Source organism: Heptranchias perlo, chromosome 25 (genome assembly GCF_035084215.1).
Source record: "Heptranchias perlo isolate sHepPer1 chromosome 25, sHepPer1.hap1, whole genome shotgun sequence".
NCBI lineage: Eukaryota > Metazoa > Chordata > Chondrichthyes > Hexanchiformes > Hexanchidae > Heptranchias > Heptranchias perlo.
In genome coordinates, this window is record NC_090349.1 from 31718880 (window position 1) to 31740881 (window position 22002).

The window sequence follows — 22002 nt, forward strand, 5'->3', positions numbered from 1 at the left end:
ACCCCGAGTAACTCCCTTGCTTTTCTATATTTATAACATGTCTTACAAATTCCCACTCAATTTCATTTCATTCGGAAAATTCACTTTTTTGATTGTGAACATTTGCTTTTAAAGGATTTCATGGGGGAAAGTAATATTTTTGTTCGTAAATGAATCGAATTAATTCAGTTTGTAAGAAACTCGGTAATGGTCTTTTCACTGTTTCCCAAAAGGCAGTAGAACCTTACTGAAGAACCTTACTGAAATTGATCCACCAGCCCTAGGACCTGCCCCACTTCAATAAACAGAAACGTTGGCTTCTTGTTATTACAAGAATTGTTCTTCAACCTGAAAGTGTGTTCAAACCTCACTAACATGATAAACCCTCTCCGTTCTCCGCTCCACAACCACTTTCTGTTTACCGGCAAAGTTACCCTTTCAGAACGCATTCGGATGTCCTGTAACCACCTTCCCCAAAGGGGAAATAAGTCGCAATTGCTCCCTTTAAACGTTTCTTTTCTGATTTGCAGTGTGAACTAGACATTATTAGAACCTCAAAAGCTCTCATCAAACAAATTGCCGACTTAGGAAGTTATTGTGTGGTATGTAGATCCATGTAAAGGAGAAACAAGAAAGTTACCTTCTTTGTTGGTACTTGCAGGCTTGGCCTTTTCCCATGGTGCCATTTGCTTGTCTTCATCCTGTGGATCCATCATGGCCTTGTCGTTAGGCATGTACCAGGTAGAGTTATGCTCTGCCATCAATGACTCAATGTCTATAGTGCTCATGGCAGCTTTACTATTGTCCGTGCCACAAGCGGCCAGTTCTGTGTCCCCATTCTGGCCGGTGCATTCACCTTTTTTGTTCTTCGTGGCGAGAGGCTGATCTTCAGATATGCTGAACTGTTGCCGCTGTAGCTGAATCTGTGCTTGCAGGATCTCCAGCGGGTGGATCTCGTCCTGTGTTGACGTGCTGGTTGGAGTGCGAACCTGCTCCATGCCCGGTGTGCCCGGGTGCCCACTCCCAGTGCTGCTAAGCCCAAAGCCGTCAGTGACTGGCCCTGTGTTGGAGGTAGTGTTGCTGCTAGGGTGTGCATTAAGCATGCCGTGACCCATCTGTTTCTGGCTGCTCATCAGCTCGTGGTCAGCCCGCTGCAGTTTGCGGGAGCTAGTCACTAACCGGGTGGGCTTGGACATGTTGTCAGAGCTTGAAGACACCTCGTCCTCGTTCCCATAGTTGTTGCTGACATCGTCTGAAAAGTCGACTTGAGGTGAGCTGCCGTCTGATTTTGTCACACTTTGAATCCCGCTGTCTAGGGAGGACATGAGGTCAGGTTGGTCGGGAAGAAGGAGCTCATTCCCTTTCGCCCACGATGGAGAGGTGAGGGATTTATCCTGCGGGGTCCCACCTCGATCTCCAACATGCGTGGACTGACCCTGCTGCCCCGGACTGACCACCGGGTTCACATTCTCCGCTGAATATTTGTCAAAGAAATTCCCTGGGCTGACGTGACCACTGTCCCTTTTTCTCCTCCCTCTCCCTCTCCCCGTCTGTCCTTTGCTTTCACTTGGGACGGCTTCCAAGCCATAGTTTGGGGACAGGTTGCATTCCGGTTGGGACGGCTGGTTCTGCCCCTGCGTGCTGTTCTGGGCTGCAGGTGTAGCCAGCTTGCCGCTCCCGTTGCCAGAGACACCCATCTGGCTGTTTTGGGGAGTGTTGCCCTGGAAATATTCCGACCCGTTGCCATTGCTTCCAGTGGAGGCGCCGCCAACACTCCCACCTCCACCGCCACTGTTTGGCCCGCCACTGCTGCTCTCCTGCTCCGTTTGACTCAGTTTGCGTTTCCCTTCACTCTGGTTCTTTTTGTTAAAGGTGACATTGAGATTTGGAGCCCCTAAACTCGCAATCATGTTCTGACAGGCCGTAGAGAGAGCAGCCAAGCAGCTCTGTCCATAAATGGTATTATCCTTTGCACCAGGCTTGCTGAAGGAGCCCAGCGAGAGGGACCCTATCTTGCTCATTGAGGGGCGTTGGTTGGGCTGAAATTCGGACTGGGGCGGGTAGTTACCGGGAGATGGAGGCACTCCAGGGGGATTGTTGTGTGAGTTTGCCGGTCGGTTTGGTCCCCCAAACGGAAAGCCCGGCTGTCCGCCCATTTGGGGAGCTGGGAAATCAGGCCCGGGTCTTCGATCAGATGTGGTGTTGGGGAGGCCCATGCCCCCACTAGGAGACTGCATCTGAGTGACGTTGCCCATATTATTGCCAAATTGAGAGTGCATCCCAGGAGAGTGCAAACCCTGTACATGTCCGTCGCCAGGCATTCTCATTGGCTCTTGCATACCTAGTCCATTCCCACCTGGCCTAAAGAGCATACTTGACCCATTCTGCTGCAAGTTCATCTGGACAGATTCATGGGGGCTCCCTTCGGGGGGCACAACAGAACCACCCATCCTTCTCTGAAGCATATCTCCTGGTGGGTGGGGGCCTGTAAACCAGGAGTTTTCCTGACCCATCTGTGGATTCTGAGGATCAAAATTCGGCATCCTCCCACCGCTCTCCCTCTCAAAGTTTGGCTGTGACATATTTCCCACTTGGTTGCTGTGCACCAGGCTGTTTTGATTGACGTCTCCATGGTGACCTAGGTGCTGGAGATCAGGCTGCCTCATTCTGTGCCGCTGATTCCTCGATACCATTTGCTTAAACATCATCAGCATGTTTTGGCGCTGCTGCAGGGACTGTTGGTCCGTTCCTGGATGCTGCAAAGGTGGACCTGGGGGGAAGCCCTCTGGACCAGGAGGCGAAAACTCATTGGGAAGGCCGGGGTATGCAGAGGGCGATAAATGGTTTTCTAAACTTGCATTGTGCATACTATTACTACTCCAAGAAGCACAATTGTCCACGTTGTGGTTATTTGGAAAGTCAAACCTTGGCCGCTTTGCTACATTGAGATAAGGAGCATCAAAATGCTGTAGTCTCTGATTGGGCTGCTGTTGAATGCTGAACATTGGCTCGCTGTAAGGGTGCATATTTCTGTTCTCTAATCTTTGAATTGGATATTCAAAAGGAGCATGCTGATTCTGCATCATTGCCCCATTGTCCTGCAGACTGGAGTTAGGAGCCCCGGCCTCTGCTTGCTGTTGCCTAGGTATCGCTGGGGGACAAGAGTTCTGTCGAGCAAGCAAACCTGCCTGTTGCTGCATTAAAGGATTCCTGGCAGCGACCCCAGGCTCCATGCCCACAGACATCTTTCGAGCATTCCCAAACCTTTCGTAAAATACACCGTGCTGTTGCTGTGGGTGGACTTTGCCCATACTCACCAGGCCAGGCGTCCTGGGCATGGCAGGATTGGCAGGGAAGTTACTGCTGGGCACCTGCCTGCTGGTGCCATAGTGAGGGAGCTGGGCATTGGACTCTGAAGGGGAAAACACTGGCATGTCAAAGGGCCCTGAAGGGGGGTCATTCTGGTAGTTGTATTCCATTGAGTCCACTGGTGGCTGGTTCTGCAGACGTCTCTGCTCTAGTCCATGTGCATCGGATGAGGAAGAGGACGGAAGCCCATGAAAAGAGGCAGCTCGATTGGGAGACTGGTCCAGAGGGAGGCAAGGTGTGTGGTTAGATGACGGGGTATGATGTTGGTGGTATTCCGTAAGGTTAGTCGATCTCCCCGGTGGTGGCTGCTGCTGCTGTCCGAAGGCTTCACCTCCCCCTCCTCCTCCTCCTCCTTGATTCTCGGCCATGGGATCATAACTTTCTCCAAAAGCTTGCTGCTGCTGCTGCTGTCCACTCAAGGGGTTGCTGTTGTAGCCGGGAGTCCCCAGGAGACGCCCCCCGTGGAGGCAGGAAGGGCCGGGGTCAGATCCGCAGAAGCTGCCGCTGAAGTGGTGGTGGGCTTGCGGATGGTGGTGATGGTGCCCGTTGGGGAAATAGCCGTGAGCTGGCGGGGGCTGGGGCTGAGGTTGAGGCTGAGGGGGAGGAGGAGGAGGCGGCGGCTGCGGCTGGGGTTGCGGTTGGGACTGGGGAGGTGGCGGCTGCTGTTGCATGGCCCCTGCTCCGTGCATATCCGAGTGTCCCCGGGTGTGGAAGGCGTATTGCTCCCCGCCCAGAGCCGGGCTCATGCCCATCCCTAACATTGGGGGCTCGCTCAGGGGATTGATGCCCTGTTCGCCCATGGCATTGCCACTCCCGCCGGGGAAACTTGGGCTTTTGTAGTGCCCCGACATACCCAGGGTGGCCTGACCGAAGTTTCTCTCCCCTCCTTGTCCACCGCTCCTGCTGAATTGATCCAGCCCGAACATACTTCCCAAAGCCCCCGATCAATACGGCATGACAGCCAAGCCCCTGGAGCCAATCTTCTCAATCGCAAACACAGAAAAAAAAACAATATTTAAAAAGATGTGGGAAAACCCAAATCAAAATAAACAATAAAAGTAAATGAAAATAAAAATAAAGAAGCCGATTGCTTCAGTATCTAATGTCCAAAAAATATTTTAAAATTCTCAAACACAATGAGGAAGGTTTTGCAGAGAAACTCACCCTGCCAGGATCACATTGTGATTCCGCACTCGCTACAGTGTCACTTCAGCCTTCATATCATCATTTTTTGTTCTGTTGGGGTGTTTAAAAATTATTTCTTGGGTTCTATTATTTATTCTTAATTTCCTCTCTCTCTGTCCCTCCTTTTTGGTAAAAGAAAAGGAAATCTCCCAGCGCTTTTATAATCAGGAAGGGGGTTTGAGTTGTTCTACTGTCCAGCGATAGTCCAGAGAAAGGCGATGGGATGAGACCTGGCAGAAGGCGCTAGGACACTGCACCCGCTGCCCGCTTACACTGGCTCCAAACTTGCATCCATCCACTGACTTGAGATCCCCGGAGCAAACAATCCTGGCTGGAATATTTTAGTTGCAATTCTCGTTCCCTTTTAAAAACATCTTGATCCAACACATGTGAGTGACTGTAAGGTTAGCACTGTCTCTGTATCTGTGCGCCTCTCTCTCTCTGTCTCGATCACTAGTGCTGGCTAGAGGAACACAGCCTGATCTCATCCCCCGGAAAGCCAGCAACAAGTTTGCATACTGGTATCTGCAATCAATTTCAGCCATTATTCCTCCACCAATCATTGCTACGCATGCTCCTGGCCAGAAGGCGGGGCTTGGAGTTAAGGTGGACTGAGATGCCCCCTCCCCCCCTTAAAAAAGAGAAAGACAAAGAGGCAAACGCACAAAAAAAGAGAGGAAGAGAGAGAGAGAGGGGGACTACAAAGTACATGTATGGTCCAGACCGCGGATCTCATTGATAAGCGAGGGCTGATCTCTATGCATTTATAAATCATCTGCCTTTAGAAATTTATATTGCAATTGCATTCATGCTGGGTAGTGTTTTAACATTGAAACACCCTCTGCCAAGTTACAATATTTTTCGAAATCCGTTTATGAAAGAAGTTAAAGATTACTTCGAGAAAGGGCAGGATTGCTTCTTGTAGCTGGGAGTTTAGCAGACCTCTCCCGCTCTGATAACAGCTCATTTGCAAAAAAAAAAGCAGAAATTATATTCTGTTGTCTGTCGCGTTTCCCATGGAGTTGTAAAATGGTGAATTAAATAATGTCGGTACGCGTTAATATTGTAGAACTTTTACCGAGGAATTAATGTTCTCTCAGGAAGAGGGATGGGTATCGAGTGAATATACTTACTTATCTTCTCTATCTCAGTTTATTCAAGTTATCCCAAACCTTCCCCCGACCTTTTCCAGATTTCATTCCGATGGTGTTCACGAAGCAAAAAAAAAACCCCGATAAATATAAATGTACGAGTAAGAGGCTCGGGCACCGGCCAAGCCTCCTTAAACAACCCAATTAGTCTTCGGGGCTAACGAATGTAATTCTGTTGTGATGCTAAAATCAATAGTGCAATTTAATATCTCCTCCTCACTTTATGAAATATTTATGCCAATAATCTCCAGTTAAAATGTTTAAATCTTTATGTGATCTGGGCGCGGAGTGGCGGGGGCTGAAATTCATCCCGCAATTAGACACAAGGAAAGGGCTTCTCTTCCTCACCGGCAACCCGATCCTCCTCAGAGAGACACACAGACAGCAGCTTCATTGGGAATCGGGAACTTAAACACACCGATGATATCAAGGCGAAAAAGATCGGCATCAATGCAATAATGCCAGCTATTAATATAATAAAATAATATAGTCCTGATTTTAAATACTGTTCTGTTTATTTCATTTTTACACACACACACACACACGCAATCAATTCTCTACAATACGTGTTAATTTCAAGTCAGTTTCACCTCGGCTGTAAAAGAAAACCGATTTTTTAAAAAGTTTAGAAATGGGAGTTAAAATGACCTGAACGGTGTCCGAATGCGGGAGGCAAAGGCGGGGGGGGGGGGGGAATTAATGTATTGCAGTAGATTTTTTAAAAAAGAATCTGTGCTCTGGCTGTTATGGAATCCAAGAAGCTGGAGCTGGTGATTAAATATTGATTCTGTGTAATTAGTTTTCATGTGAGCCATCCGCGTGGTGATGTTTTTAGGTATTGAGTAACAGCGTCGAAATGAACTTCGACACTGAAATTATTAGTTAGGATGTGACAGGCTGGGAGAGATTTGAACGAATTTGCATTGTGATCTAAGAGAGAGAGAATAGAATGAAATCTTTCCGAAGGGGACAGAAATGAATCATTTTTACTCTAATTTATTTAGTGCTTAAACTTTAATAAAGTAGAGTGGCTTAAAATACTCTTCTGGGGCTTATGCTGAATAAATATATTTTATTATGAAATAATATTTATAGATAAATATATTATCAACACAATACCAAAATAAACAGCCAGACTGTGTTTATATATATCACAGGGTAACACCAGTCGTAAACCTCTAAAGTGAGATTTTTATTATTTTTAAAAATTAATTTATTGTAAAACAACCCCACCCCCTTCTGAGAAGTTTAACTGCAATTCCTAACCTCTCGATCAAAGTTCTTAATTCCCCAGTCATTCTGAATTGTCCTTTGCAGCGATTTCCCTGCGATTACCTGAAGTCCTTTCAGTCACTATTAACGCGCCAACCCTAGAATAGGGCTTGGGATGTTTCTCATGAAATGTAATAAACATAAATACGTGTATATTTCTGTGCATCTTTAGCCGGGAGACAATTATAGAACATAAAATATAATCTCTGTTCCTGAGTACAGACGCCGTTTTCTCTCCCTCCCCCTCCCTCTCTCACACACACACACACACACACACAAAGCGCTGGTTCTTTGTGGTTTGGGCACGGATGTGAAGGTTTGCACACGTGGACATTGCCATCTTGTGGCGTTGGTTGGAACAATCCGTAGAAAGAGTGCGGATATGATGTGTTAAACTCTATTTATTTTCCATGGAAATTTGTGAAGGCGAAAAAGGGAAAGAAAAATTACAGGATAGGACCAAGAAGATGATGTTTCATCATTTTTGTTCTCGTTAGTTGAAGGTGCCGTTCCGGGAGTTCCTGTAGCTTTACTCTGTTGTTTGCGCGGACAGGCGCGCACCTAGGGATCTTTTAAAAGGGACATTGCCCTCTTGCTGGGCAATGGATGTTACTGATAGCCCAACTTCCTGCAGTAGTTTGTCACCCAGAATCTGGTGCATGTGCTTGATTTTTTAACCCCCTTAACAAATCAGGCTAAACGGGCTTAAAATAAACAATTCCCCAGGGATAGATCGTATTTATCCCAGACTGCTGAGAGACTTAGGGAGGAGTTTTGTGAGGCACTGACAATCACGAGAGTGTCAATGAACACTGGGGGAGAGACGAGGAGATTGGAAACGGGTTAATGTGGTGCCTACATTCAAAAAAACGGTGACAAAACAATACTGGCTATTACAGACCCATTACTTCATTTCATGTAAAATAATGGAATTGATTATTAAAAGTATATTTGAGGATCATCCGTACAACAATAACCTAGTTAACAGCAGCCGTCACGGATTCAGACAGGTAAGAGCCTGCCTGACCAACCTCCTCCACCGAGGAAGTGACACCCGTTTTTGTCAAAGTTCCACAGGAAAGGCTGTTAATTGTGGGGATTCAGGGTAAACCCTAGGAATCGATAAGAAACTGGCTAGAAAATAGGAAACAATGAGAGTTATGTTAGAGTGGAGCTGGCAAGTACTGAGGGGGGCTACCTCCATGATTGATGATCTGGATTCAGAAACTCACTGGAAGGTGATCAGATTCACAGGTGATACAAAACTAGGAGGGGCAACAGAATCAGAAGAGGCAACTCAAAAACTATAGAATGAGTTGGACAAGATATGTAAATGGGAAGAACAATGGCAAATGCAATTTAATACAGACAATGCAAAGTCCTACACAGACGAAAATAAAATAGACGAAACATACGCCCATGAATGGTATTTAAATAGATAAAAGATGAAACTGAAAGAGATTTAGGAGTCTTACTAGACTCGAACCTAAACATGTCCAACCAAAGCAGAGCAGCAATCTACAAAACCAATAGGATGTTGAACACAGTAGAATATAAGTCAGAGTCAGTGGCAATCAAGCCTAATACGGCATTGAGTTCTGGTCATCAAGAAACAAGAGAGATATTGAAGCAATGGAGGCAATGCGGAGAAGTCACGAGACTGATTCCTAATATCAGGAGACTGAGTTATGAGGAGAGTTAGACTGTTTAAATCTATAAAATAGGCACCTGAGAGATAATGTTATCGAGGTATTTAGTATTGTTAAGGGTGTAGAAAAAGTTAACCCAAACTATTCCTTTAAATTAAACTAGGAGACATAGGTTCAAACTAATAAAAGGTCATTTTAGGACTGGTTATCAGGAAATTGTTCTTCACACAGAGTGATCAACATGTGGAATAAACTTCCAGATGGAGTAGTGGAGGCAAAGGGGTAAATGTTAACCCCCAAGAACGGGTGGGTCAGGGGCAGGTGGGCAGTGAAAATTGTTGGTTTTGGGAGCAGGACCGCATCCCGGTTCCAACCCGCTGACTTCCGGGTTTGACCCAGACACACCTGGGTGTGCACACATTTCTGAAACCCGGAAGTCCCGCTGGCACTTAAAGCCGGCGGGCTGATATTTAAAGGGACAATTAACACCGTTGAAGCAGTTAAGGGGATTACATTTTTGTGTATTCAGCCAGACAAACGATTTTAACTTTCCTTGAACATGTCTCCCTCGGTCCCTGAAACATGCCATGGGGTCGGAGGCGAGTTGCAGCAAGCACCCATTTGGACCTTTAAACCAGTGATTGACACGTGAAGAAAAGGTGAGATTTTGCAGCAGGTCAATCATTTCTCTCAGACAAACCTTTGGCTGGGAGTTCTTTGTGCTTAGTTTGAGATTTCTTCGTTCACACTCAGAATTCTTGTGTTCACACACATTTACCCACACGTGGACCCCCTCAAACTGACACCATCAGGATGGGGGGGTGCAATGGATTTATTCAGCAGTACCTCTGAGGAGGAGGCACATCGCCATCTGCAGCAAGCACGGCGTGCAATTCTGGGAGTTGCAACTCCGCAAGACAGATATGCACCACAAGGACCTGCAGAAGAGCAGTGAGGGGACCAACAGAGGGGCCGAGGTCGCAGGAGGCACTACCCAGGTGAGAGGGTCTAACGAGAGGCTGAGCTTCCTGGACCTCTCTGAGGAGCAGTGCCTACGAAGGGTCAGATTGAGTCGTCAGCTATCTGCAGGCTCCTCCATGCAGAGCTGCTCCCGACTGGGCCTGGTGGCCACACATTGCCCGTCACAGTTAAAGTCACCAACTGCTCTCAATTTCTTTGCCACTGGATCCTAGCAGAGCATCACTGGTGACATCACCAGGATCTCTCAGCCATCTGCATGTAAATGCATACGACAGGTCACAGATGGCTTGTTTGCCAGGGCATCCGACTACGTCAACTTCCCCATCAACGACATCAGCCAGACTGAGAGGGCAGTGGGTTTCCACTCTCTGGCTGGCTTTCCATGGGTACAAGGTGCAATTGATTGCACACACGTAGCAATCCGAGGATCTGCACTGTTCATCAACCAAAAGGGATATCACTCCATCAATGCACAGCTGGTTTGCGACCACGAGAAGAGGTTTCTGCAGGTGTGTGCCAAATTCCCTGGCAGCTGTCATGATTCCTTCATTTTGCACGAATCCAATATTCCGGCCCTCTTCCACGCACAAAACAGACTTAAGGGCTGGCTCCTTGGAGACAAGGGATACCCCCTGCAGATGTGGCTCATGACACCACCAGCGAGGCACAGCAGCGGTACAATGACAATCACTCACCACCAGGTCTGCCATTGAACAAGCCATAGGAATGCTCAAGCTGCGCTTCAGGTGCCTGGATCGATCTGGGGCATCACTTCAGTGCTCACCAACAAGGGTGTGTGGAATAATAGTCATGTGTTGCGTCCTGCACAACATTGCTCAACAGAGAGGGTTACAGTTGGATGAGGTCCCATGCGCTCCTGAAGCATCTGCACCTGCCATCTGGAGAGGAGGCAGCATTGTGGGTATCAGTTGTGGGAGTGGGGGGGGTAGGGGCTATAGAAACATATAGAAACATAGAAAATAGGAGCAAGAGTAGGCCATTCGGCCCTTCGGGCCTGCTTCGCCAATCAAAATGATCATGGCTGATCGTCTAACTCAGTACCTTGTTCCCGCTTTTTCCCCATATCCTTTGATCCCTTTAGCATTAAGAAATATATCTATTTCCATCTTGAATACATCTAATGACTTGGCCTCCACTGCCTTCTGTGGTAGAGAATTCCACAGGTTCATCACCCTCTGAGTGAAGAAATTTCTCCTCATCTCGGTTCTAAATGGCATACCCCATATCCTGAGACTGTGACCCCTGGTTCTGGACTCCCCAGTCATCGGGAACATCCCTGCATCTAGTCTGTCTAGTCCTGTTAGAATTTTATATGTTTCGATGAGATCACCTCTCATTCTTCTAAACTCTAGTGAATATAGGCCTAGTCGACCCAATCTCTCCTCATACGTCAGTCCTGCCATCCCAGGAATCAGTCTGGTAAACCTCCGTTGCACTACCTGCTTGGCAAGGACATCCTTCCTCAGATAAGGAGACCAAACCTGCACACAATACTCCAGATGCGGTCTCACCAAGGCCCTGTATAACTGCAGTAAAACATCCCTGCTCTTGTACTCAAATCCTCTTGCAATGAAGGCCAACATACCATTCGCCTTCCTAACTGCTTGCTGTACCTGAATGCTTTCAGCGACTGGTGTACAAGGACACCCAGGTCTCATTGCACCTCCCCTTTTCCCAATCTATCACCATTCAGATAATAATCTGCCTTTCTGTTTTTACAACCAAAGTGGATAACCTCACATTTATCCACGTTATACTGCATCTGCCATGTTCTTGCCCACTCACCCAACTTGTCTAAATCACATTGGAGCCTCTTTGCATCCTCCTCACAGCTCACATTTCAGCCCAGCTTTGTGTCGTCTGCAAACTTGGAAATGTTACATTTAGTTCCCTCATCCAAATCATTGATATATATTGTGAATAGCTGGGGCCCAAGCACTGATCCCTGCGGTACCCCACTAGTCACTGCCTGCCACCCAGAAAAAGACCCGTTTATTCCTACTCTCTGTTTCCTGTCTGTCAACCAATTCTCAGTCCATGCCAGTATATTCCCCCCAGTCCCATGTGCTTTAATTTTGCACACTAACCTCTTGTGTGGGACCTTATCAAAAGCCTTCTGAAAATCCAAGTATAACACATCCACTGGTTCTCCCCTATCTATTCTACTAGTTACATCCTCAAAAAACTCCAGTAGATTTGTTAAGCATGATTTCCCTTTCATAAACCCATGCTGACTTTGTCCAATCCCGTTAATGCCTTCCAAGTGTTCTGTTATCACATCTTTTATAATGGACTCTAGCATTTTCCCCACTATTGATGTTAGGCTAACTGGTCTGTAATTCCCTGTTTTTTCTCTCCCTCCTTTTTTAAATAGTGGGGTTACATTTGCCACCCTCCAATCTGTAGGAACTGTTCCAGAGTCTATAGAATTTTGGAAGATGATCACCAATGCATCTATTATTTCCAGGGCCACTTCCTTTAGTACTCTGGGATGTAGATTATCAGGCCCTGGGGATTTGTCAGCCTTTAGCCCCATTAATTTCCCTAGCACTATTTTTTTTTTACTAATACTGGTTTCCTTCAGTTCCTCCCTCTCACTAGACCCTTGGTTCCCTAACATTTCTGGCAGGTTATTTGTGTCCTCCTTTGTGAAGACAGAACCAAAGTATGTGTTTAGTTGTTCTGCCATTTCTTTGTTCCCCATTATAATTTCCCCCACTTCTGACTGTAAGGGACCTACATTGTCTTCACTAATCTTTTTCTCTTGACATATTTATAGAAGCTTTTACAGTCAGTTTTTATGTTCCCTGCTAGTTTACTCTCATTCTCTATTTTTCCCCTCTGATTCAATCTCTTTATCTTCCTTTGCTGAATTCTGAACTGCTCCCAATCCTCAGGCTTGCTGCTTTTCCTGGCACTTTTATATGTCTCCTCTTTGGATCTAATACTATCCCTAATTTCTTTTGTAAGCCACAGTTGAGCCACCTTTCCTGTTTTATTTTTGAATAATTGTTGTAATTCCTGCACACGTTCTTTAAATATTAGCCATTGCCTATCCACCGTCATCCCTTTTAGTAAAGTTCCCCAATCTATCATACCAACTCGCACCTCATACTTTCATAATTTCCTTTATTTAGATTTGGGTGAGACGTGGGAGAGCTTTGAGTGGAGTCCCCACTTCCATGTTCCCTTTTGCCATCATCCCTCTCCTGGGCTAGGGCCACATCACTTCTACAATCTGCTGGACAACAGCTTGGTGGACATGTGTGATGCCTTGTAAGGCCACTGCTAACGTATCTGTCTGCCTGTTTAAGGGGGCAGAACATTGGCCGCCCCGAGTCCACACAGCCATTGTCAGGGCCCAAATGGACTCAACTGTGAACCGTGCTTGAAGCGCCACGGAGGCCGCCATTCTCTCCATTGCAGACATTTCCGCACTTACCTGTGCCACCTGTCCACTAATGCTGGAGGTGGACTCTTCCATCCTCTCCGCTAGTGTGGAGATTGAGCGTGGCAAATCTTCCAATACATCGCAAAGGTGTATCTGTACTTCGATCATTTCCCTTTTCAGGGATGGCCCCGGGGTTCAGCAACTGTGTCCAGCTGAGCAGAGCTTGGAAAGGAATGCACGCACTAACGCAGACTCTCCACAGCTGCCCCTGCCACTAGTGTCTGCTCGTGCTCACCTGTGAGTGGTGACTCACCAGGTGACAACCCAACTAACTCTCTAATAGGACCCACCGATGTGTGAGTATCTGCACTGGTACATGGCTCACTATAATGTGACGGTGTGCCCTTAAAGGCATGGAGCTCCTCTGAGGAATCGCCCTCATCCACGTCGTGGGCCTCTTCAGCACTCCTTGAAGGCCCTGGAAGAGAACATACAGCAATATTATGAATCATCGCAGAAGTGATGTTGCGATGAGCATCCTGAGGTGTGCAACAACTCAATCATTAATAACTTCAATTCATGTTGTGTGTGAGGGATGTTAAAGTTCTGTTACCAGACGTTTGCGGGGTGCCAGTCTCAGCATCTCCGACGGCCAGGCATTCCTGCGTCCGGCTGAGTTCCAAGGCCTCCCCGTCCGCCTCTGTCAGGGCCACTATTTTTGATGGCCCCCTCTCCAGTCCTACTCCTCTCCCGTACATTTTGTGCTCTCTTCTCCTACAAGGAGGGAAAGAACAGATGTGTGAGTGAGTGAGTGCTTTGGGTGAGGCTGCCCATGAAAGTGATACATCAGAGTGTGACTATCAGACAGATTCATGACATTGCATGAAGATTGGGGTGAGTGGGAGTGGTGGGTTCGCAAATGGGGAGGTGAGGAAGTGCACAGAAAGTGAAGGTAAGTTGATGGTGAGACTTAAGTGGGTTTGGCCAGTGATGTGATGGAGTAAGCTTGGCAAGACAGAATGAGAGGAGGAGTCATGTACACCACATGATGTAGGTGAATCAGTAACTGTACTCACTTTTCCTGACCTGGTTAGGTCATTAAAACGCTGCCTGCACTGCGCCCACGATCTTGGCATGGTGCTCTTGCTGGTCACCTCCTCTGCCACCTCAAGCCAGGCCTTCTTGATGGCAGAGGCAGGGCGCTTCCTCCTATCCCCCGGGTATAGGACTTCCCTCATGGTCCTCACACCGGCCAGTGGCAACTCAAGTCAATAAAGTGGGGTGCTGGCTTTGTTCTTATGTTTTTCCATTTCTTTAAATTGCTCCTTTCTCCCTCAAAACCTATGGTTGCAATGGCCCTTTAAATTCTCCAGCTGCCAGCACGTCATTCGGGTGTGCAGTACACCCGCTGCGCAGCTTGGTGACACGAAACCTGGAAGTCACATTAAGGGCCATCAATTGAGTTGCGATCGTTCGAGAAAACGCGCAAAAACTTTCTCCTGGTTTCCCACCCGCCTATTGACCACCCCCTGACGAGATCCCGCCTCATTGTTAAAATTTACCCCAAAGACTCTGGAATTACTGAAGCAACTATTGGATCCTACAATAGGGAAACATTCGTTCTTCATTTGTAATTATTTGGGGTTTTTCAATTGCAAACTGCTCTTAACCATACACTAAAGCACTGGTATCAATGAGTGTTTAATGATCCATCATATGTGGAATGTCACATGTTGAAGAAGTGACTCACAAAATGGTTTACATGCCATTTAAAAACAGCTCTGATGGATATCTAGGTGTGGGATTCTGTACCTTGCTTCCCTATGCAGTGATTTATCAATTTTAGCCACATTACAGATCTCAGTAATATCTATGTTTCACACACACACCATGTTCTTCCCTCCACAAATAAAGGAGCTAACAATTGCTGAGGTACGGTTTCATATATGCTCGATGCCCTTAAGTTCCTTACCAATATAAGCCTAGAAGGCTATTCAACAATGGGGTGCACCACAGTTGAGCCCAATTCTGTCCGTTCTAGCTGAAGTCACGGAATAGCAATCAGGGGTAGAAGCCCTGGCTGATTTCTTATCCTCCCTCCCTAGCCCAAGGTCACCGAGGACAATTCTGGTGCTCCAACTACAGTCCCGGCTGAGATCAGTTAACACAGGTAGAGAGGGGGAATGAAACCTGGGATCTTCTTGGCCTGTGGCTCAGCAACACATTGGATAACTCACCGAGCTATCAGGCGAGGCATGGGCAAAGCATTTGACTGAGACTCTTATGTTTCCGCTCTTCCATAGTTCAAGATGGTAAGAGAAAGTTACAGTCTCAACAGAGAGGTAAGTAACTCAGTATGCTATTATTAAATTATGATTTTTAGTTTCCCTGCAGTGAGTTACACTCCTGAAAGCTCAGAGCCTAATAATAAGGAACAAACATAAATCCATTTAAGGGGAAGCTAGATAAACACAAGAGGGAGAAAGGAATAGAAGGACATGCTGATAGGGTTAGATGAAGTAGGGAGGGAGGAGGCTCATGTGGAGCATAAACACTAGCATGGACCTGTTGGGCCGAATGGCCTGTTTCTGTGCTGTACATTCTATGTAAAATTACACTCTCTCCCCCGGTCCCACTGTGTGTTATCTATTATATGTCCATGTGTGTATTGTTTTAAACCAAAGCAAAACAGATGTTGAATTTTTAAAACAGAATTTGCAGTGGTGACATTGAATCACTACTGTCCTTGTGAGAGGGAACTGCACACATCACTCACGCTGCCATCCTCGTGAGTGCACTGTCTCTCACATTCATCATTGAGAAGTGGCAGCATCAACACCAACACCTTATATTACTGTAGAATGCCTGGCGAGTCATAAGACAGTGAGTTTAATACAGTTTCACTGCTGTTCACTTCTTTTCCTGGAAAGAACAACTGGGAAAATAGCAATAAACTGAAGCCATCCAGGATGGTTCTTCAGAAATCATTAAGCAGTAAAACAAAATCCCAACAGCACAAGGAATTCAAGATATGAGCCAGAGCTTAGAGTAAATCTCATATAGTGCCAGGTGTCTGACGTCATTCCAGCTCTCAGAGCAGTTGTCATTCATTGCTCCAGCCAGTCAGCATCCAGATTACTCATCAGCAAGCCCACCGAATTATGGCTTTCATGGAAAAATGGGCAGAATCACAGCATTCGGTCGCCAAAACACTGGTAAAAATCCAAAAATCTTACGTAATAAAAATGGAATTTGACTTATTAGGTCATTGCTCCTCTGACCTCAGAGTTAACTCTGGATTTTTCTATTTCAAACTGAGCTTTGGTGTAAGTGCGTAATTGCTAAACATAAGAACAGAAAAATATGAGCGATGTAGTGTGTCGGAGTTTAACTCTCTGAGGCCTTAGCCTCAAATCCAAATTCATCAGTAACTTGCATGTGATTAATTCCCCCCTCCCTTTTTTCCTCCCCCCTGCTGTCCTGAAGTTGCTGACTGCTGCTGAGGATTTTCTTCCACAAGTACTGGTACCCCGCCCAAGTGGCCATTCTGCAGCGTGAGCCTTGACAATGAATGTCAGCAGCCTATTTGATCATGAGGGCATCAGTGTCAAGACTGATCCTCTCATCAGTTAACATCCACTTCAATCAGGTGTGAATAGATAGCAATTAGGTGAAAGCTGATAGTTCCCCTCCTTAGCCCAGGATCACTGAGGGCAATTATAATGGCCCCAACCGCTGTCCTGGATGATACCAGCTAACTAAATGTAAACCGGTGAATCAAGGATATATGAATGTAATGGATGAAAACAAGAACTAAATGTAACTTATGAAGCAATGACTTCAGATGTAGATTGGTTAACTGATGGAACAGAATGCTCACAGCACAATGGATGTAAAGCCAGCTGACTCACTAAAAAGGAATTGGACAGAATCCTGATTCAGTAGGTGGCAATAAGACCTAGGCTATGGAGGTGAGAGAGAGATAAAGCTGATCAAAATGGCTTTGAGCGAGGACCTAAATGATAGAGAAAGCCATGAATTAATATCCCAAACACTGAAAGGTCACAAAATCAAAATATTGAGCAGAAGGGTACATGCATTATTCCTACCTATCAAATGCTGGGCTCCTAAACGGAGGCCATGTAACAAGCCACCATGATCTAGGGACAGGAGTATGCCATTCAGCCCCTCGTGCTTGTTCCGCCATTCAATAAGATCATGGTTGATCTGTATCCTAATTGCATTTACGCACCTTGGCTCCATATCCCTTAGTACCCTTGACTAGCAAAAATCTATTGATCTCAGATTTAAAATGATTAATTGAGCTAGCATCTACTGCTTTTTGTGGGAGAGTTCCACACTTCTACTGCCCTTTGTGTGAAGAAGTGTTTCCTAACTTCTCTCCTGAATCACCTGGCTCTGATTTTAAGATTGTGTCCCCTTGACCTGGACTCCCCCACCAATGGAAAAAGTTTCTCTCTATCAATTCCTTTCAAGATCCTAAAAACCTCAATCAAATCACCCCTTAACCTTCTATATTCCAGGGAATACAAGCCTAGTTTATGTAATCTCTCCTCATAATTTAACCCTTGGAACCCTGGTAACATTCTGGTGAACCTGCACTGCACTCCTTCCAAGGCCCATATATCCTTTCTAAGATGTGGTGCCCAGAACTGTACACAGTACTCCAGGTGTGGTCTAACCAGGGCTTTGTATAGCTGTAGCAAAACTTCCTTCCCTTTATATTCCAGCCCTCTAAATATAAAGACTAACATTCCATTAGCCTTTTTGATTAATTTTTGTTCCTGACCACTACATTTTAGTGATCTGTGTACATGGACCCCTAAATCTCTTTGGATCTCCACTGTTCCTAGCTTTTCACCATTTGAAAAAACTCAGATCTATCCTTTTTTGGTCCAAAATGAATGAACTCACAAATACTTGCATTGAAATCCATCTGCCACTGTTTTGCCCGCTCAATTAATCTGTCAATGTCTCTTTGTAATTTTACGCTCCTGCCTACACTACTTGCTATGCCACCTATCTTTGTGTCATCGGCAAACTTGGATATATGGCTCTCTATTGGGTTATCTAAGTCACTAATAAATATAGTGAATAGTTGAGGCCCCAGCACAGATCCTTGTGGGACATCAATGCAATAGTCACTTCCTTCCGATTCGAGTACATACTCACCATCCCTATCCAATCTCCTAACTAGGTCAATAATTTGTCTTCAATTCCATGAGCTCTAATTTTAGCTAACAGTCTCATATGCGGACCCTTATCGAAAGCCTTCTGGAAGTCCATATAAACTACATCCAGAGACATTCCCCTGTCTACTAGTTACTTCCTCAAAAAATTCAATTAGATTTGTTAGACATGACCTGCCCTTTATAAATCCATGTTGGCTCTCTCTAATCAACTCAAATTTCTCCAAGTGCTCAGTCACACTGTCCTCAATTATAGATTCCAATAACGTTTTAATAATTTAGCTGTAAGAGCTCTGGTTCAGAGGTCACCATTCTAACATTTATTCTGTTCCTGTAGGTGTCTCTGAAGAAGCCACCCCAAACCCCAATGGTGTCCATGAAGCCAGCACCTCTCAGCACTCAGCACACCCACTCCACCCATAGAAAGCACCACACAGGTACATCCACCCTGGGAGATAGTCAGTTTGAACCGAGTGCTACATAGAGTATGACTGACCAGGAGGAGAGGTGATGGCAGAAGAGGAGCTGGAACCTGGTAGCTGAAGGACCAGCTTATGTTCTTCATCTGCCTTGGGATCCAGACCTCACAGGGTCCGCATTTAAAAGAAGGATGTTATCCAACATTCTCTGCAGTCATTAGAGCATATGCCTAGCACCGTGCAAGGTCTGAAGGCAACTGTGGAAGAATTTACATGTGCAGTCCAAAATGTCTGCTAATCTGGAATGTATTGCACTATGGAGCATTTGGCAACTCCAGGACCAACTGCAGTCAAGCCCCAAATGACAGAAGTCCTAAGCCCAGTCATGAATGCTCAGAGTGCAATAGAGTCATTAGATTCCAATCCCCAAAGGCTATCTTGTCTGACTTCAAGATGCTGTGAAATCCAATGGGTAGGGCAATTATTGCAGGGCTTCACTGCCCTCATTACTGCCTAGAGATCTGCTCCCAGATCAGGTGAGTGAGGCAGTGCCCAGCAATAGGGACATGGTTAGAATGGGGACAGGGTTGGGATGGGGACAGGTGAGGCTGCTGCCTCTCAGGGTGACATCATCAAACCCCTTCAGCCATCCTGCTCAAATAACAGTAGATGTGCCAGAAATTGAACAGCACCAGGCAGCCACCACAGCACATGCAACAGAGCCTGTTGTGGGACCATCTTATGACAAGTACTAGAGGGCCACCTCAATTGCAATAGGCTCAAAACAGACACCAAGAAGCCACCCACCTCAATTACTTTGGGGAGTACCTAGAAGGAGCACTAGGTTAGATTCACCACTCCCTGATCTGCCCAGACATCTGATGCTCTGCATCAAAAAGCCTCTCATGAGTTGGTCATTGCAATGTGCACATGCAGAGAACTGTTTCTGCATTGGGTGAACGGAGCACTTAAGTGAAGGTATTGCCAGGGAGTCGTTGCCGTATGGCTCTTGTTGCCTGCAGAAGTGATTCAGTAGGAATCTCTTCTGATTCTTCATCTTCATTTTGCCCTGTTTGGTAGCTGGGAGGGGTGCCTTCTTCCTCCGCCTGCTCTATTCTTATGCCTGTTTAGATGACAAAGTTGTGGAACATGCAAAAGATTCAGATGATCTTGGAGACCCTGGCAGGACTGTATTGTAGGATGCCACCAATCTGTCCAGGCATCCGAAGCACATTTTGTAATGATTCTGGTGGCTGCATGAGCTTCATTATATCTTCACTAAACTGCTGGTTGTAGCTATCTCAATAGTATCAGGAACCAAGGCTGAAAATGGTGGCATTGATCTCCTAGCTGTCATTCTTCTCGTTCCATTAGTTCTAGCACTGTGGATTGCCTTAAAATGAAGGCATAATGATTGCTGCCTGAGAAACCTATGGGTCCCCCACATAATTCCATTAATTAAGCCATGGACTTTGGAGAATCCTGTTATCCTGAGAAAATTGCAAAGCCCTTTCATTCTGCTACTGGCTGCTCACAGTGAAATTGAAAAAAATTGTTTGCCCTGCCAAACAGTGCCTCAGTCACCTGCTTGGTACATCAATAAGGTGCAAATTGACTGATATTGCTGATGCTTGGAATGAGCTATCTGCATAAAAGCTTAGGGCTGTGGTGACCTTAACTACAATTAGCAGTGCCCTCTCTGTGGTGGAGATTGGCTGGAGGTCAGATTTGGACACAACTCTCCCACTGTTTTTTTTGTAAGTACAATATATCAGCTTTATTCTCAGTAATAATACATACAGACGTACAGTGACGCTGGGAAAGACCTGTTTTTCCTTTTGAATATCTCCCCACAGGGAGGTGCACCGTTCCCAGAGACACTGCAATACTGGGTCGATGCGTGGAGTGGAAGGAGCAAGCCCTTATTCCATCTCCCTGTTCCAAAAATCAATTTATGGTCCCCAGATAGGGGACATATCTGATATTAAACTGATAGAGCAGATTTCTTTTTTTTTCAAAAAATATACTTTATTCATAAAATACAGTTGTCATATCACATTCCAAACATACACAATACAGATTATACAATTTGCAGGTTACATCAAGTACAGTTCAATGAACACATTGTACATAATTACAGTTCATGACACTCTAGGGTACCTCATTGCATTACATTCAATACAGATTATTGATTACAGATTCATTACAGATTCATTACAGGTAAATTACATCAATTTGAATTTTACATTCAGCCCGAGGGGGTCTTTCCCTGATTGCAGCCCCTCGGTATACAATGGCGGGAAGGCTCTAAACGGTTGCCTTTCCCCACAGAGTTTTTGCGGTGGCCGCACTCAGCTTCAATGCATTCCTGAGCACGTATTCCTGGACCTTGGAATGTGCCAGTCTGCAACACTCAGTTGAGGACAGCTCCTTGCATTGGAAGACCAGCAAGTTTCGGGCAGACCAAAGGGCGTCTTTCACCGAGTTGATGGTCTTCCAGCAGCAGTTGATGTCAGTCTCGGCGTGCGTCCCTGGGAACAGAGTCCTGTGTTACGGAACTGCTCGGGACGAACCTGGACAGATACCACTGCATCTCTCTCCAGACCTTCTTTGCAAAGGCACATTCCAGAAGGAGATGGCTGACGGTCTCGTCTCCACCGCAGCCTCCTCGGGGACAGTGCTCGGTGGCACTGAGACTCTGGAGTGCATGAAGGATCTGATGGGAAGGGCCCTTCTCACCATCAGCCAAGCTAGGTCTTGGTGCTTGTTTGACAGCTCTGGTGATGAGGCGTTCTGCCAAATGACATTGACAGTCTGCTCGGGGAACCAACTGACAGGATCCACCGTCTCCTTTTCCCGCAGGGTCTCGAGGACGTTACGTGCAGACCACTTGCTGATTGCCTTGTGGTCAAAGGTGTTTTTCTGCACAAACTTTTCCACAAAGGACAGGTGGGGCGGAACTTTCCAACTGGATGGAGTGTTCCGTGGCAGCGTGGCCAGGCCCATCCTTCGCAACACCGGGGACAGGTAGAACCTCAGCACGTAGTGACACTTTGTGTTTTCGTACCGAGGGTCTACGCACAGCTTGATGCAGCCGCACACAAAGGTGGCCATCAGAATGAGGGGGCACGTTGGGCACGCCTTTCCCCCCCTATCTCCGGAGATTTGTACATCGTGACCCTGCGGACACGGTCTATTTTTGATCTCCAGATAAAGTGGAAGATGGCTCGGGTGACAGTTACGGCGCAGGAGCGAGGTATGGGCCAGACCTGCGCCATGTACAGCAACACCGAGAGCACCTTGCACCTGATGACCAGGTTCTTGCCCACGATCGAGAGGGATCGTCGATCCCACAGTCCCAGTTTCTGCTTGACC

General features: G+C 46.4%; 1 protein-coding gene and 1 pseudogene across 5 annotated transcripts in view; both read right to left on the reverse strand.

Moving 5' to 3' along the window:
• mn1b (meningioma 1b) overlaps positions 1 to 5123 on the reverse strand; it is a 97249-nt gene extending 92126 nt beyond the window's left edge. For 4 of the 5 annotated variants that reach the window (XM_068005920.1, XM_068005921.1, XM_068005924.1 and 1 more), the window contains exon 1: positions 620 to 5123. In XM_068005920.1, coding sequence (XP_067862021.1) covers positions 620 to 4274 — 3655 coding nt within the window. In that variant the 5' untranslated portion in view covers positions 4275 to 5123. The remainder of the gene's footprint in view (positions 1 to 619) is intronic. The other variant, XR_010967212.1, reaches the window with a different exon arrangement.
• Positions 5124 to 20482: 15359 nt separating this feature from the next.
• LOC137342456 (U2 spliceosomal RNA) lies at positions 20483 to 20652 on the reverse strand (annotated as a pseudogene).
• Between the last annotated feature and the right edge of the window lie 1350 nt (positions 20653 to 22002).